The 19,389-nt window shown below is 36.9% G+C and overlaps 1 protein-coding gene across 1 annotated transcript; it reads right to left on the reverse strand.

The window, feature by feature from the left end:
- Positions 1–813: 813 nt before the first annotated feature.
- LOC128219840 (replication initiator 1-like) lies at positions 814–12,036 on the reverse strand. The gene is made up of 2 exons (XM_052927945.1): positions 11,902–12,036; positions 814–2,417 (listed from the first exon to the last, which is right to left on the reverse strand). Exons 1-2 carry the CDS (start codon positions 11,919–11,921, stop codon positions 1,184–1,186), a joined length of 1,254 nt encoding a protein of 417 aa, XP_052783905.1. The 5' UTR covers positions 11,922–12,036; the 3' UTR covers positions 814–1,183.
- Positions 12,037–19,389: the final 7,353 nt, after the last annotated feature.

A 19,389-nucleotide genomic window follows, 5' to 3' on the forward strand; every position in this document is an offset into this window, starting at 1 on the left:
ACGTCCACCAGACCCCAATTCTTCGTTTAGAGCATATACCTTGATGTTGCTGGGGATAAGGCCGCACGTCCAAAGTTGCGCCCCCAATATGTGGCCACTGACGGTAGCAAGCGTTATATTTGCACATGTAACTCTAGCAAAAGCTAACTCGTGTATATCAATGTTTCTTTCCCCGAAAACCTACACAACCTCTTTCTCGTTATTTCGCTAATCTATTCCGTGTGCGTAGAAAAAAAATCCAGGCAACTATAATACTTATCGTATTTTATTCCAACGGTCTCCATTGAATCGGAACAAGTTCGGCTATTATCCATAGAATATGCTCTTCCGAACTTGCTGGAGCTCGCCGAGTCGTTACGACTTGGTCTCAGTTAGACAAGAGCTCTTTGTAATTGCAACGGCATATCTTACATTCGTCTTGTTCCTGCCATCGTGTAGGGGCATTTTATATTTTCTTTTGTTTATTTTTTACATTGATTGTGCAACAATTAATTACAATGAATCGCTTTCGTCGGCACAAACCAAATCCATATGCGCCCATACCAGGTATCGAACCCGGTTCTCCTAGGCGAGAAGCGAGTGTGCTTACTTGATAACCTTGAATATATATATATATATATATATATCCTTTCATCACAGTAAGACAAAATTGGCAAAATGTCTATAGATTTACTTAAAACCGTTCGTTTCATTTTAAGATTAATAAACAATCCCTTTGTCCAAATATTCAATAGGAACATCCGGCAACCACGATTCAATGTTTTTTGTTGTTACATTTATTGGCAACAAGTGAAATTTTAATAAATACATGTACCAATTTTCAATTGTGACAATACATATAAATGTAACATATAGTAACAAAATGATGATTCTTAAATGGTATACCTTGTTCACAATCTCATCACAGTGAAATAAAGTAATTATATACATACATATATGTATATGTATGGGTATGTAATAATAATTATGCATTTATAATGCATAAACAATATAAACATACTTTTAAACAATATAAATATAAAATACTATCCGAGTAATTTGTATTAAGAAAACGGTAGTGGAGACACACACACGCACGCACGCACGCACGCACGCACGCACACACACGCACGCACGCACACACACACACACACAAGGGTTGACTAGATATCTGCGTCTTTACATAAGAAACCAAACGTATTCCTCAAATATGAGAACTTTGTCTTGCCGATTGCTTTGAAAAGTCCAAAGCTAATTGCTGGGGAATCTTATAAATGTTGTGAAAGTCCTTTTCTTCATCACTTGAACTTGCCTTCGCTGGTAGAGCTTCTGAATTGAACGTTTTAAAATGTTCAAACGACGGTACGTTTGTATCCTCAACGTCTTGATGTAAACGTCTGTCGACACCAGTCTCCTCACTCGAGGTGACTGTTTCGCGGCGAAGGTTTAATGGCGGACAGAAAACTGGATAATTCGTAAGTACATTTTCCTCATTCATGCTCTCCTCAACATCTACATCAGAGCTCTCGTCCGCTGAATCGAGTTCGACAAAGTTACTGCCCTTGTTGCCGTTTCCTAGACAAGAGTTATCGGTCGTGTCGGGGCTGTGAGATTTATGGTGGCTTGTGAAATCTCCACATTCAAACAAGCTTCCGTCCTCGCCTAGCTTCAGGCGTTCATGTATGCGTTTGTGTCTTTCCAGATTGCTTTTATGACTCGTCGCATAATCGCAACTGGGGCAAGTGTAGTCCTTTTGTCCGCTATGCACCGACAAATGACGTTTTAGCAACGCTTTGCGACAGAATCGTCTCCCGCAATATGGGCAAGAATATCCGTTGTGGTGAAATATCATTATATGCTCGCGTAAAGAAGCTTTGGTGCTAAAGCTGACGCCACAACACTCGAGCTGTTTGTCGCACGTCTGATGCATTGTAGATATGTGACGCTTCAGGTTATTACGTCTGTCCGTTACGTAGCGACAATGTGGACAAGGGAATAGTTTCCCACGGAACGTATTGCATACCAACATTGCTAGTTCCAAATAGTTCCTGTTTATCGGAGTTTTGACTTTATGCTGCTCCGAAGGCCCGACCTGTTGCGCCCGATTGAACGACTGTAAAATGTTAAGCTGATGTATGTCGTGTGCGGGCGAGCCTACAGCGAACGGAGGAATCGGGAACCCAGGGTATGGGAGAATTGGCGTCGGTATGGCAACACCAGGTGCGACACTTGCTGGCGGAGGAATTGATAAAACCGGAAGTGCTTGGTAACCGCGATTTGCTGGATGGAAAGGAAATGCGGAGTGCGTATGCGTTGGCCTGGCGTGAGCGGACGGTGTATGTGCTGGCAGCGGTTGGCGTAGGGGCCTGGGCGTTAGAAGAGTCTTGCTGAATTCTAGCGGAAGTCGTGGAACCGGTATGTCACAGATTCCAGTAACACTGAAAATAGAACGAGACAAATATAAGTTAGCGTGACATAATTATGATGAATCAGTAGTACCGATCTACACTCAAGTGTTTCTACCGACATAGTTATGGCAACATTTATATTGTTATTAACAATTTTGTTTACTCTGAGCGTGCTGAAAATTTGTCATGGTTTATTTCGTTTTTTTCATATGTTGGTTAACAATGGTACACTAAAAAAAATCTTATTCTCGTGTTCCGTAAATAACTGTAAACCCTATGTACACTCAACACCGCCTACGTCAAAATGATTGACATATGAATCATAGTACAATCTCTTTAAATTTCAATATAATAAATGGTCTTAGAATGAAAATGACAAAAATGAAATATTTAAGAATGTTGAGGTTTGCAATAAATTCACAAAGTAATGTTAAAGCTATCATGAAACTGTATATATTCCAAGACACTTACAATTAAATGTGAACGGTTTCATTTACACCTATTTCGGGCTCTCATTCATTCACATTGGGCTTCAAGCTGGGAGCCCATAGGCTTTTGGGTTTAGGATTAGCGTGTCAGGAGCCTAGTATTGTTTTCTATGGATTTTCGTGGGTTTGCATCCACAGGTAATATAAACATAGAGCGCAAAGCCCGGTTATTTGAGCCAAAGTTTTATTACGGGCGGCTAATGTTTTGAATAAATTAGTCATTTGTTATTATGTGTTGTTCCACCCTGCATGTTGACGCGAGAAAACACAGCAAGACCTGGATGTCTCGGCGATGACACTGAAATATATACTGCTGTCAGTAGGAGGCATTGAGGCGCTCGTAATTTTCAGCTTGAAATAAAATACACGGAATTGTAAGTGTTCAATTTGGAACACATAACCTTATTATAATATATACTACATACATTACAGTGTTTTTTCCACCTTCTTAAGAAAAGAGAGGAACCTTAGAGATGACGCAGCACGAATGTGGCTTCTTGTCAAAAGGCATATAACCGAAATGGTTCACGTAATTTTCGACGTATGCAAGCCTTTTAAAAATTCGGCCAACTAGTCTGATGTCGAGGGTAAGAGTGATATAGTGGTATAGGTGTCCCTCTCTGACGCCGCTCACCCAAGAGGTTGTTGGTTCGATCCACACCAGGGATATTTTCTCATGGCCTCTCAAAATGGACACCAGTGCTGGGGATATACCCAAGAAACGGACTCGAGAGTGATTCTATAAGCTATCAGTTTTCGTCACAATCGAGCTTAAATATATTTATACAAAAAAGAAACTAGTCAGCTGTCCCACAACGCCACGGACTGCTTGTTCCAGTCAGTACTGTGTTATATATTTTAGTATTTCTTTAATAACACTAAAATTATGTCTCTGAAAAACGTTAAGCCAAAGAAAGTATTCTCATCATCTGTTCTAAATCTGATAACAAAATTGCCAAATGTTAATGTCTAATACAGGAGAGAGTAATCACGTTTAAATTTAAAGGCAGCTGAAATTGAGAGCTGAATTCTGCGCGCGTTGCTACAACTGTCGCTCCAAGTTCCAAAAATTAGGTTATAAGTTTGACATGGTGACATGAGGTTGCTTGACAAAATTCGATATGGTAAAATTCAGATTCTTTTTAACTGTTTATTCGTAGAAATGTTTAAATAAAATGCATCACTTCATGTTTATATGCAAAGGAATTAGTCTTAAACAAAGAATAAATAGCCAAACTTGAAAACAAATTACAATTGAACCCCATTGGCTCAAGCTCGCTTGGTTCCATTTCATCGTTTGCTCGAGGTATTTTCGCCGGTCACCGGGAGCTCGAGCCAACGGGGTTCAGCTGTTACAGTAGTTAAATCATACATTAACATGGATTCCAAACATTTCAGGGTTTTTTCCAGAAAATTTTGGAGAAATTTCGATAAAAAATCATGGAATAATTAATAATTATTGTTGTATTTTTAACCTTTTTTCCTTTAAATATAGGTTTAGCGTAAAACCGTATCGAAATCGAAACACCCCCGGAAGCAAATCAGTGGTTGCGTTCATATAACATGCAAAGTTGCAAAGTGATGGTGAATTTATTAAAAGATATGCACATATATGCCCCTGGTGCAAATCTGCCCACTTGGGTAAATGTGCCCCGTGTATGTATTTGTAATTTTCTGACAGAGCACGTGTAATCTGAACCCCTACGACTATTTTAAGAGCTTCAGTCGCACATTAGTTCGTTTCTGAGACCGTACATTGCCGGTACATAATACAGGCAAAAAAGGTCTTTCACCGACGTAAATATTAAATAGCTTACGTCTTAGCCGACAACAAAACATCAATACGGGTTAATTCTACCGTTTTTGCGGTTAAATGAAGCATGGGTGAATCCTTTCTCTATAATCTTACTAGCTCTGCTCATGCCAAGAACATCTGTGTCAAGATTAATTGCTATTCAAAATCGTTTATACATTTACGACCATGTCCCGCGCAAGCGTACCTTTATGTCCATACATATATCCTTTGTACATTTTTTGAAATGTTTGTTATGTAATTTTTTAGAGAATATTTTAATAGAAACTTAGTTCAAAATGCGTTTGCATTCTTACGCATCAGTTTCAGAAATGTTTTACCCTAAATATATATAGAGAGAGGGATGCGTGTGTTAAAAGAAAATGAAACTCGTCCATTTTTCCATCGAAACAACACAACCTAGTATGTATATGGACGGTTTACAATGTCAGAATTCTTGACATTTTTCTACGCTGCAAGAAGATCGCGTAATAATTTCAATTTAGCAGCTAAACGTTAGGTCTTTACTCGTAGGAAGATCAATTATTTATGCAATATACTTCACTGGGAATCAATTTAAACTAAGTACATGCAATATGAATTACACTTTAAAACATTACACAATTGATTATTATTATTATTATTATTATTATTATTATTATTATTATTATTATTATTATTATTAATATTAATATTAATATTGTATTATATCATATTACTATGATTATTTTTATTATAATTATTATTATTATTATTATTATTATTATTATTATTATTATTATTATTATTATTATCATTATTATTATTATTAATATTGTATTATATCATATTACTATGATTATTTTTATTATTATTATTATTATTATTAGTAGTAGTAGTAGTAGTAGTAGTAGTAGTAGTAGTAGTAGTAGTAGTAGTAGTAGTATATCATTATTATGATTATGATTATGATGATTATTATTATTATTATTATTATTATTATTATTATTATTATTATTATTATTATTATTATTATTATTATAATTTTGACAAACTGGCCGAGGATTTATACAGCGTCCACTATGGCGTAGCTCAGCCCTAAATTCATTTAAGAACACCACCTATATATTTTCAAGAACTACGCTTTGTAAGACGTACAACCGAGCGCTTACGGGATTGAATCAATCCATGCAAAATGTTACAGCTCTGAATGACAGGTAATCAAAAGAAGGTAATGTTCTTTGAATGGATCGTGAATTAAACGCTTATTTTCGCTCAACTGAGTTGACACATATTTGTAAAATGTGTTACCAACGTCCTTCAGGCTCCATGTAAATTAAATAAAATGCAACAGAAACGGTCTGACAACACGCCGCCGACTATTCACATCGACTCGTCCGCGTACAGTCAGTTTAAAATACATTGATGATGAGGAGGCATCATTAAAGTTTATTAAAACACTTCAATAAACACATGAGTATTATGCAGAAGACAAAACTCACTATCATTATGTATTTCTAGGAAATACATTTTGCTCTTAAAGCTGTACTCTCACAGACTGAACGTTTTGACAACTTTTTATTTTATTTTTTGTCTTGGAACAAGCATTTTTTTGCAGAAATGCATGGAAACCAGTGATATAAGACTGCTGACAAAAATCAGATCGCAGGTCTTCAAATGTATTTTCCAAAAACGATGTTTTACGCATTTTACTTTAAGCGTTTGTAACGTGTAACGCCATAAATCATCAATTTTCGAACGCAAATATGTAAAACTGCGATCTGATTTTTTGTCAGAAGTCACTGGTTTTCAGATATTTACGCAAAAATTGGCTCATTTCTAGACAAAAAATAAAACGTTGCCAAAACGGTTACATTTGACTAGTGCATTATATTTGACTCAATTGACTTTCATGATCTAAACAAAAACTGAACATATGATTTGTAAACCTAAATTGTGCCCCTTTAAAGCTGCTAAAACAAAAGTTCATTTTGCATATTCCTCATGCCGTTATGGCCCACTCCGCCCATTCTTAATCATTAATATGTTACTTCATGTTACTATTATATAGAACAATGGGTATACTTATCTAAGCATACAGATAAGCATATACTTGATGGTTAAGATTCATAGGACCTCCCTCAACTACAACCACATTACAGTCTTTAAACAAGACAACAATGCCGGCCATGTACAGCTGATTGGCGTTTGTCTCCACCTTGAACTTCTTTCCTGGATTAGTGAGATCGTTCGCTCTGTAAACAGACACGTAAACTCCCAGCGAGGTTGGCTACACCTTGAGGAGTCATTGCATAAAAGGCATCTTTAGCTGTCTGTCATCTCTCTAGATATATGATACCAAACATGCACTACTTCTTTTAATTTTCAAAGGATCAGCAGCCATTCGTAAAAATATTGACGGAACAATTAGAATGATGTATGAGTTATAAAAACAAGGTAAATGTAAAACATGTTCGCGTTCTTACAACTCGTCCTATTTGCGTCACCTTCTGACGTTGTTTGTTTCTCATTTGTGTTTATTGGACATTGATCCTTGTGTTTTTAAAGGGGCTAGACACCAGATGGTCCCAAAATCGGCAAATACAGTATTTCCTCAAAACAAGCCAAGACTTATCAATACGATCTAGTACGAGGCCGATAATATATCATTTTATATGATTAAAAGAACATTTCGTCGCTGTCTCAGCTGAGTTGACCTGTTTAAAATAACGCATAATGGTTTCCAGTCTATAATGTGTATATCTAGCATGTGAAAGTCACGTGATTAGTACAGATACATATACCGGCGCTTGTTTTAAATATACTGGGATTAACGAGGTAGACAAAACAAAAACGGTAATTATCGAATTGGAAAAATACGCCAAAACTGCGAAAGACATATGTGTCATAATCAATGTGTTACATCAGTAGGTATTTTTAACAATGCGTTGTACACAACGATGTCAATTTTATGTAACTTTTTTCAAATTTTCTTTTTTTCTTGCAATGGTATCATCTGGCCCCAAATGCTCGAAACTTCTTAAGGTTAACAGGCTTAAGTAGCTGATTTTAAAAGGCAAAAATACATACTTAAATTCGAGTTTGATAATGAAAAATGGTTTATTGTGATTACCATAAGGCTGAGTCCTATTTGAAGTCTAACAAAACCTAATGAAGGAAGTATAACACAAATCATAGATAAACTAAAATAGTGAGTTTAGCTTAATACCGTTATAAAAGACTTACATGAAGCTTCGAGAAATAGGGGCCTGGTTTCTAGTCCCTTTAAACCAGATCTTGGTTCAATTTTAGGCTACTGGAGTTGTCCCTGTCTACTCCAATAACTAGTTATACGGTTATATGAATATTAAAGCAATAATCATTTCCCCTACAAACATGTGTTATAAGTGTTGATATAGAAACGCGATGAAGTCATAAAATCTTTTCGAAACACATTTTGGTAATTTTTTTTTCAAAATATCGAATTGTTTTGAAGATAACATTTCGCTTAAAGCCGCACTCTCACATATTGACCGTTTTGCCAACTTTGTTGGTCTTGGAATGAATCAATCTTTGTGTAAATATCTGGAAACCAGTGATAAAAGACTGGGGGCAAAATATCAGTTTTTTTTATATTTACGTTCATAAATTGAAGTTTTGTCGCTAACGCGTAACTAACGCTTTAAGAAAATGAGTTTTTCAGCATTAAACATCAATTTTCGAACGTTCATATAAATAAACTGCGATCTGATCCTTTGTCATTAGTCTTATGTCACTGATTCTCAGACATTTACGCAAAAATTGGCCCATTCTAAGTCAAAAAATAAAAAAAGTTTGTCAAAGCGATCCATCTGTGAGTTCTGCAATGATTAACTGTTTTGCGTGACATGTTATTACTAGATGTCATAAACATTGAGTAATATTGATGAGAAATATTGATGACTTTCAATACTTTTGATTCAATAAAGAACTGCAAAGGAAAATAAATGGTATCAATTTTACCATATCGCCAACGCAGTATTTGCCAGGTCAGTGCAGAGTATGTTTTTTTTACAACCATAAGTGATAATGTGAATACAATCAAATTTAAAATCAGATTGTTGCTATTTTGTACACCATTTTGATTATAAAATAACCGAATCATCATGAAAAGCATCATCATTTTCAGTCGTATGAAGGCATTTTTTGCACAAATGACTTCAACGTCATTATAGTCCTCATTACTGAGTTCCGCCTTGTCCTCCCCAGTTTCTTTGTTATATTATTTCTGTGCGAAATAGCAATTCATTGCGCCGAAATTCACTCGCTCAGAGATTTAACTTAAATTGTTCAAGAGGCGTTAGGTATTTATTTACTACTACTTTAAAGCTTAAACTAAATGTTTTTCTTACTAGATTATTTGAGTTTTTTTTTTTAATTTAAATGAGTTGTCTGTTTATTGTAATTATTTCTTACAATCCGACATGCGTGGTTTATAACACATTAGTGTATAATATATTTCAATAACATATACAATGGATAGAAATGAGACTTAAATAAACTGTCTGTGTGCCAGTCCTCGAATGTCATCAATATAAACTGGTGGCAAAAATAATAAATAGGAAATAACAAAACATTCAGACGACTTTAAAGCTTTATCATTATTAAAACGTTAATCCCCTCAAAACATAAAATAAAACGCTAATTCATCCTTATTTACAAATTATCGTTCAAATATTCAATATTTTTGGACTTGCAAGCATGGGAAAATAGTTTTAAACCATCTAATTTTATTTGAAACCGTTATTTCGATGAGAATCCCGAGATTAAATAAAAACTACAAATGTCCTACTCATTTCATTGAACAATATCAAATAATGAAGAAAAGAAAGGGCAGAACATACATTTGACTCTCAATTCAGTGGTCGCAGGTTCGATTCCATGAAGCACCACTAAAGCTAACACTAACCGTCTTCCGGGAGGGACGTTAAATCGGGGTCCCGTGTGATAGTGCTACACACTGGTGCACGTTTAAGAAACAGGGTAGCTCTAACCAGGGTTACATTCTGTCTGTGCAGTATGTTCCAACAACTTAAAATGACTAACAATCTTATCCGAGTGCGAGTATATAAATAAGCTACCCCCCCCCCTCCCACCCCCAGAACAAAACTTGGCTTTACAATATGTGAAACACACACGCATACATTTTTCGAATTGATCAACATACAGGCTAAAAGCAATGCATTATTTCTTCAATAAGGACAGTTGCTGTCCACGTATGTATCTGATTCGCTGAAATTAAGATTGTGTCGGAACATTAACTCAAAACGCGATTCCATCTTTATTTTAAAAAATCGTTTTAATTTTCATTCAGTTTTTTTTATTTTGATAAAACTGATATTTAACAATTTCATATTATTCATGGTTCAATTATTCCGTCATATTATTGCACTATTTAGTTAGCAGGCAAAATGTGTTGTGTTCTTTTTATAAAGATGTGGAAAGGAGTTAAATTTTGTTTAAGTGAAAACCAATCTCAATGACAAAACTAAAAGCACACATAAAAAGTGAATGTCAAATTTAAATGAATAATTATGCAGGAAAACCCATGCAGTAAAAAAATGGAATGGTTAATGACACAGTCAAAATGAGTATTATCAAAACATTAAAATTGGTTCTTTGCTGCAACATATACCGGTAAACCACCTTCACCCCCACCCAGCACCCACCCCACCCCCACCAGCCCAGTAAGTTCTTACTAAATCAAAAAAGCCAGGTACCCCCAAAATCACCAATTATGATATTTTGAAAGTTGCATTATGTTTGTTGTTTAAAGCTCCATTGTTTTAGTACCGAAGCAACAATATATTTACATGTATACTGATATCCTTATGGATAAATTGGTATCGTTAATTGTAGATCTACCAGTTATTCCCTGTAGTTAATCTTTTATTTGAATATAATGGAGCTACTTTTCGAAATTGTATATTATATGGTACCATCAATTATGTGAGTGGCGAGAGAAAAAAACGACAAAATATGTATCATAGATTATACCAACAAATCATTTCACTAGCTGCTCAAATCATTCACAACTATAATAAACTGATATATGCGTACAAAACAATTATGTGTTGTTTTTTTGTGAACAACGGCTGTATGCGTACAAAACAATACTGTGTTTTTTGTGAACAACGGCGGTCTCCTAGAATCTATTGATATATGCGTACAAAACAATACTGTTTTTTGTGAACAACGGCGGTCTCCTAGAATCTATTGATATATGCGTACAAAACAATACTGTGTTTTTTGTGATCAACGGCTGTCTCCTAGAACCTATTAAAGTATGCGTACAAAACAATACTGTGTTTTTTGTGAACAACGGCGGTCTCCTAGAATCTATTAAAGTGTGCGTACAAAACAATACTGTGTTTTTTGTGAACAACGGCTGTCTCCTAGAATCTATTGAAGTATGCGTACAAAACAATACTGTGTTTTTTTTGTGATCAACGGCTGTCTCCTAGAATCTATTGATGCATGCGTACAAAACAATACTGGGTTTTGTGAACAGCGACGTTTCCTTAGAATATATTGATGTGTCCGCACACAGTCATACTGTTTTTTGCGAACATCGATGGTTCGAACGAATATTTTTATATATGCGTCCACAACAATACTGGGGCTCTGCGACCAACGATGGTCCCCTACTAAACTGTATATGCGCGTTCCAAGAATTACCGATATGATAACACTAAAACGGAACACTTTTTAGATACAAAATGAAGAAACACATAAGGATTAAGTTTAAAATGTATAAAAAATATTATTTTTGCTACAAATTACCATTTGTAATATTTCAGCAGATGCACATGATATATTTTCTTTTACAAAGAAAGGTTCAATCGATCATTCAAATCAATTTATTATGAATATGTTCATATATCTTTGGCGCTCTTTTAAAAGGGAATGTTATATTCAAAACATGTTTTGCCCTGACATAATGTAAGATTATCAGACATAAAACTCCCGTTGCATGAAGTACTGTTAGAATTTATTTGAAAATGACAAAAATCAAATATGATATAACCATAGATAACCCATGTTTTCTGTATAAATATTGTTCTTATGTGATGAAGTAATAGTTCTGTTGTTTTTATGATTTTCCCTAGTTATTCATTAAGAACTAAACATTAAAGATTGTCATTATAAATATTTACTTTTACGAACACAAGTTCACCAATGGTATTATAATTATAAAAAGAAACTTTTAACCTACCTTAAATGTGTTGGAAACATTTTAGATGCCGCCTTAAGAAGTCCAAAGAAGGCGACTGGGTATTGATACTATTCTATTTATTTTTCACCTGAAGCGAACCTAACGCGATTTTGCGCGATTGAACATCCGTAAAAGTCAAAACCCAAACGAATATTCAATTGAAAAGCTGTTTAAATGTGAGTTACCTGCTACCATTCAAATGTATCTTATTTTATTTCTCAGTAGGCGGCGCTAAATAGCACGTGACCAGAATAGTTGATTCACCGATTACCCCCACGTGATCCGATATTTCCATAAACAGCATCATCTCAGCGATTGTCGTGCTTAAAAACAAAATCAATTCCGTCAGTGAACATGCCTGCTGACTCCCCTCATTGGACATTTGAAAAGAAATCTCCACCCATTCACGCCCAGTATCAATTGCAATAGCTGTCTGGATCTTTTTCACCTTAATGAAGTTAGACAGGAAGATTGAAGATCGAATATTTTCACATTATGTTTGTATGCATTGAATTTCGTTCATATTAAGTGCTTGTTCGAATCATCTATGGCATTTGTTTCTTTAAACCGTGTATGTAATTATAATTCTTTAAAATTAAGTTAATCTCCAAAATACTAAATATTTCTTCGTTATTTTGTTCGGTTTTCTCTGGTTTTGGTATTGATGTTTTGTGCGTCTTGTATTTGAATAAAATATTTCACGATTTTGTCTTTCACATGTCCCCAGCCTTTCTTTGCGCAATTGGTCGCATAACACTGCAAACAGACGGGTAGAGCCTGAAACATTACCCCGATTTTATTGTCCCGAAACAGTATGGCGCTGTAATTGGCACTTAATTGAATTAAATAAACACTACTATTTAGCTTGTGTCTTTTTCACGCTCGAGGTGACAGATTTGTCAAGTATCTGAACAATTTTCTAACTGATCATCGACTAACAGAAGATATATCGGGGCTTAATTCTAGCTCGGGGAACATTATTTCTCCAGAACGCTGTATTATTCTGATACCCCACCCACTGTGATAATAATCGGTGTAATTCGGGTGAAATTGGTACCGTACCAAATCGAATTGAGCTCTTCGCGGGGGACCCCGACTGAAAAATTGTCGAACAAATACTGCCATTCTGGACCACGGAAGAAGTTGAAAGATTGGAAGGACGACAAGGGAGTCTGTGCGATGTATCAAATACCAACGAGGCTCGCCCATTCCTGCTCCGTGTACTAATTTTATGTTCAATTTGACTAATAATTCGAGTCGATGTCAGCCCTGTAGTTTTGATTATTATTCATATATTCAATGTTTTGTGGGACTGAATTTGAACCCCGTAGTGAACGGAGCATGTGCTTGAGTGACACGGGCCGAACAGAAGACATAAACGCCAGGAAAACTAGCGAAATCCCGCCTGGAACAAAGAAATTATAATTCTATTAAAGAATACAATGCTGAACAAAACAGCTCATGGATTTAGATGTTTATTGTCATTGAAAGTCATGGAGACACTCGCGGTATTGATATTAGTGATGAAAGGGAACATGTTATTTTTTAATTGTCTAGTGGTCGTCATGGTTCTTCAACCTAGTAAAGTAGAAAATACAGACTAAACGGATGTAAAAAGCAATATATTTCGGAAAAATTAAACCTTTCATATATAACCATCATCGTATGAAATAATAAATCGTTGAATGTACATATTTTACTTATTACGGTTCCATGTGTATTGAATATGTTGCTGCCGTAAGAAGCAAACCTTTTACACCGGAAACTGCAGAGACAAGCCCAGTAGCGAAAACAATAACAAAGACCCAGTCTGCACTACAGAGACAAGCCCAGTAGCGAAAACAATAACAAAGACCCAGTCTGCACTACAGAGACAAGCCCAGTAGCGAAAACAATAACAAAGACCCAGTCTGCACTACAGAGACAAGCCCAGTAGCGAAAACAATAACAAAGACCCAGTCTGCACTGCAGAGACAAGCCCAGTAGCGAAAACAATAACAAAGACCCAGTCTGCACTACAGAGACAAGCCCAGTAGCGAAAACAGCAACAAAGACCCAGTCTGCACTACAGAGACATGCCCAGTAGCGAAAACAGCACCAAAGACCCAGTCTGCACTGCAGAGACAAGCCCAGTAGCGAAAACAATAACAAAGACCCAGTCTGCACTGCAGAGACATGCCCAGTAGCGAAAACAGCAACAAAGACACAGTCTGCACTACAGAGACATGCCCAGTAGCGAAAACAGCAACAAAGACCCAGTCTGCACTACAGAGACAAGTCCAGTAGCGAAAACAATAACAAAGACCCAGTCTGCACTGCAGAGACATGCCCAGTAGCGAAAACAGCACCAAAGACCCAGTCTGCACTGCAGAGACAAGCCCAGTAGCGAAAACAATAACAAAGACCCAGTCTGCCCTACAGAGACAAGTCCAGTAGCGAAAACAGCAACAAAGACCCAGTCTGCACTACAGAGACATGCCCAGTAGCGAAAACAATAACAAAGACCCAGTCTGCACTGCAGAGACATGCCCAGTAGCGAAAACAGCAACAAAGACACAGTCTGCACTACAGAGACAAGCCCAGTAGCGAAAACAGCAACAAAGACCCAGTCTGCCCTACAGAGACAAGTCCAGTAGCGAAAACAGCAACAAAGACCCAGTCTGCCCTACAGAGACAAGTCCAGTAGCGAAAACAGCAACAAAGACCCAGTCTGCACTACAGAGACAAGTCCAGTAGCGAAAACAGCAACAAAGACCCAGTCTGCCCTACAGAGACAAGTCCAGTAGCGAAAACAGCAACAAAGACCCAGTCTGCCCTACAGAGACAAGTCCAGTAGCGAAAACAGCAACAAAGACCCAGTCTGCACTACAGAGACAAGTCCAGTAGCGAAAACAGTAACAAAGACCCAGTCTGCACTACAGCGACAAGCCCAGTAGCGAACACAGCAACAAAGACCCAGTCTGCGCTACAGAGACATGCCCAGTAGCGAAAACAGCAACAAAGACCCAGTCTGCACTACAGAGACATGCCCAGTAGCGAAAACAGCACCAAAGACCCAGTCTGCACTGCAGAGACAAGCCCAGTAGCGAAAACAATAACAAAGACCCAGTCTGCACTGCAGAGACATGCCCAGTAGCGAAAACAGCAACAAAGACACAGTCTGCACTACAGAGACAAGCCCAGTAGCGAAAACAGCAACAAAGACCCAGTCTGCCCTACAGAGACAAGTCCAGTAGCGAAAACAGCAACAAAGACCCAGTCTGCACTACAGAGACATGCCCAGTAGCGAAAACAGCAACAAAGACCCAGTCTGCCCTACAGAGACAAGTCCAGTAGCGAAAACAGCAACAAAGACCCAGTCTGCACTACAGAGACATGCCCAGTAGCGAAAACAGCAACAAAGACCCAGTCTGCACTACAGAGACAAGTCCAGTAGCGAAAACAGTAACAAAGACCCAGTCTGCACTACAGCGACAAGCCCAGTAGCGAACACAGCAACAAAGACCCAGTCTGCGCTACAGAGACAAGCCCAGTAGCGAAAACAGCAACAAAGACCCAGTCTGCGTTACAGCGACAAGCCCAGTAGCGAAAACAATAACAAATATACAGTCTGCACTACAGCGACAATCCCAGTAGCAATAACAGTAACAAAGACCCAGTCTGCACCGCAGAGACAAGCCCAGTAGCGAAAACAATAACAAAGACCCCATCTGCACTTCAGAGACAAGCCCAGTAGCGAAAACAATAACAAAGACCCCGTCTGCACTACATAGACAAGCCCAGTAGCGAAAACAGCACCAAAGACCCAGTCTGCACTACAGAGACAAGCCCAGTAGCGAAAACAGCACCAAAGACCCAGTCTGCACTACAGCGACAAGCCCAGTAGCGAAAACAGCACCAAAGACCCAGTCTGCACTACAGAGAGAAGCCCAGTAGCGGAAAAAGTAACAAAGACCCAGTCCGCACTACAGAGAGAAGCCCTATAGCGGAAACAGTAACAAAGACCCAGTCTAAAGACACATTATTTTAGGCGTAGTAGACACTGAACAGAAACCCAAGACGTACAAGCTTCCAGACAGGCATAAAGATATCTTTGTTAATAAATAATAAGATCACCGCTGTGGAATGGTCAGCGAAACAGACTTTCACTGGGGGTTAGAAGTAGTTTATGTGTACCACACTCTTGTCCCAACATTTATCAAGATTTGTATTTGAAATTTTAAAATTATAAGCCTAGTTAGCCAGGTGTTTCCTGGTAGTGGTCTTTCATTACTCATTTATTATTAGAAAAAAATCAAATGTTGAAAATGTAAAAAGAAAAACAATTTAATGAGATCCAAAAACGTTTAATCATAGCAATACAACAGTGTAGATTTACTTCATATGTTTTTACACATTTCTATCAGGACAAACTGATTACTGCATTTAAGTGTTTGTAAGGATGAAAACCAAACACCGCAGATTGCGTTTCTGGACCTTGATTCTGGTATTCTTATTCCCAATTTCAGCACGTGATGAATATTTTATTGGGACAACAATTATTGCATTATTTCAGAGTCACAACTTTTAATCATCGGCTAGACGCTTGTCTCTATTAGACTCAATCGCTCAGCTAACGTAGATGTCATTTAAAACAGTAGGAAGTCTCGTGAAATCACGCCCAGTCACATCTGTCCCGTTTGTAACATGAAATCCAATATGGCGGGTCATGAAATTATTTTCTTTTTGTGAGTTTAACGTGTTTCCGACAACTCGCGAGCGACGTCGATTTTTGTTCTCGTCTCTGCTCTTTTTTATATTTCAATTAAATGACATGTGACATTCATTGATTTTCCATGAGTGTTTATTTGCCTGCAAATGGCAAATTATCTACCTTAAAACCTTATGTAGGTCCAATGAGGTATTAAAATACATAAGCGTCCAATATTTTTCTGAGCTTTATTTCCAAAACGGTATGATATATATTTTGGTAAGTTTCACATTGATCAATATCTGTATCACAGTACACAACTTAGTATGGCAGTGTAATTTTTCAATATTAAATGCAGTTTTTATATCTCAATATTTAACTCTTTTTAAAACTGTGAAATTACATTTCAATAAAGTAGATGAAACGTATTTCTTGTGGTCTGCATATCGGCCCTGTCTCCCGTTTCAAAAGAGAGTGAAAACGTTCTATTGTTCACTGTTTTAAGAACGAGGCTTGGACAAAGTATCAATGACGTTATATCCGGAATTAATAAATATAGTTTTTGAATATATATAGTCTTTGTTTGCTAAAAATAAAATGAAATCCCAATGAAACAAACAATTTTCCTCAAGCAGTATTGTAGTTTTTTAAATTACAAAAATGAGAGAGAAATGCCAAACAAATATTTTTTGGATATGTTTCTATTGAAATCATATTACTTCATACAATATGTGCAATGCACTTGTTTTTTTTAAATTTTAAATATAATGAATACAACGATGTTTTACTGATAATCCAATGGAAAACACAGGGATAAACCCAGTAGCCTACACAGTAGTTCTATATTGTTTAAAGGAACACTTGTAAAAGCCTAATAGGCAATTAACAAGAGACGCAGCAGGCAACAAACACATAGTAACATATGAAATAAGTAAAGATATTTTGATATCAATGTAATGTGTGTTTGGCCTTGATCCTCGGTTCTTTAAACAAGAGCTTGTGGCTTCAATTGTGTTACATACAGATGTATATCAAAATAGTGTGTGGTTTTTTTTTAATTTTGTCGACACAAAAAGAAACAACAACAAAAAAAACGTTTATATATCTATTCTATCTTATTTCATTATAGTTAATTTCATTTGATTTCATTTCCTTTGATTGGATTTCATTCATCTAACATTCATACATTTTGACCTAGTCTTATTTACGAACACATCCTACGATCACTTGTTTGAATCGGTAACCCTGAGTAAATGGGAAAGTGTAAGAATGGATTTTGCAAGAGAGACCTGTCTTTTACACAACATATTTAATTCAATTCCTGATCTCACAGTGTTTTACTTATGTCTGCCGATAAGATGACCCATACGTACTCTTCAACCCAGACTTTTCTATCATTTCGATTGATGAAACGCGACGTTACAACCAAATACGCTATCAATGACATAAATAACGCTTTTATTGTTTCATTATTCTACTTTGTGTCAAGCAATTGTAAAACGATACTTCATCAAGACGCCCTACAAGGGCCCATTTCTCCTAATAGGCCGACTGGTTAGTGTTTTTCACAATTGGCTGTTACACAAAAATAGATGTACTACCAGTCCACGCGACTAATGAGCTGCGTGGAACCCGTCTAGTCGTCTCGCGTGATTCCACGAGATTTAAAATGTCAACTCAAGGCGGTCATAATTAAATAAAATCTGCGATGACAAAAGGCCGTCTCCTTAAGACAAGTCTCTCGAGCTATGCAAACGAACGCTGAAAACATTAATAAGAATGATTGCTATATCCTATATCGTACACTTATAATGACACCATTGAAATGGTTTACAGATATAGTGTTCGACGGGTCTTCCCGACACTTGAAGACATCAGTTATAATTTACATCTGTTTACTATCAACAATATGGTATGTTACTTACAAAATGGCAAATGATAGAGTACTTCAATCTCGTGCATACTGCCCAGACTGTTGAGAAATTGAAACGTTTTCAAACAGAGAGGTTTGTGGAACACTACTTGTACGGACACGTGTACGGACGGCTCACACGGTGAATAACATAGCGATCTTACACTAAACAATCGATTCTCCTTATATCATCAAACCTATAAGTGCAAGTGTAAATAAAACATATTTCCATTTCAACTGCAACTATTACTCGTGCGTGTAGCTACACTAAGAGTATATGTACACGTAGTGTATCGTACATATTGCAACCACATGTTCGAGCGGCGTAGTTCATATAGTGTTAATTCTTCACATCCAGGCAAAATAACACTTTAACAACATAAAAGGTTGCAGTCATCTATCAAATATTTTAAAGTAATTAACCCGAAATCAAATCAATGTTAGACTTCATTTATTCATTATCATATTGTCACTTTTTCTATTAACCAGCGCGACCTCATGAAATATCGCTTTCCTTGTAACCCATTCGTGTTACCCATTCCTTGTCGTCCAAACTGACTAGAAACATTACGAAGAACAATCTTGGACAATTTAAGCAACAATGTCCCATTAACGGTATTTGTCATTCTTAATCGATTAATCTTAGTTCAAACGTCAGGTATCATTGTCACTTTGAATCAAGTGCAGCGCCATATTTGGTCCTTTTGTTTACCATTCGGCGGGCTGGACAGGTAACAGAATGTTCCCTCTACCCACGAGTATCGGATATACCGCGGTGATTGAACGCGCTATTTGCGTGACTCGCTCTGACGGACATAGGTGACGGGTTCCGTATGGTCGCGCTGAGGTGACAAGAACTCCGGGACAGGAACACGAGTGCTGATGG

The sequence above is a fragment of the Mya arenaria genome, chromosome 15 (assembly GCF_026914265.1).
Source record: "Mya arenaria isolate MELC-2E11 chromosome 15, ASM2691426v1".
In the NCBI taxonomy this organism is placed as follows: domain Eukaryota; kingdom Metazoa; phylum Mollusca; class Bivalvia; order Myida; family Myidae; genus Mya; species Mya arenaria.

Coding starts and splice junctions, on each gene's coding strand:
- LOC128219840 (XM_052927945.1), bottom strand. CDS start 11,921: ATGTTTCCAACACATTTAAG. Junction 2,418..11,901: donor ATGTTTCCAACACATTTAAG/GTAGGTTAAAAG, acceptor TTCTATTTTCAG/TGTTACTGGAATCTGTGACA.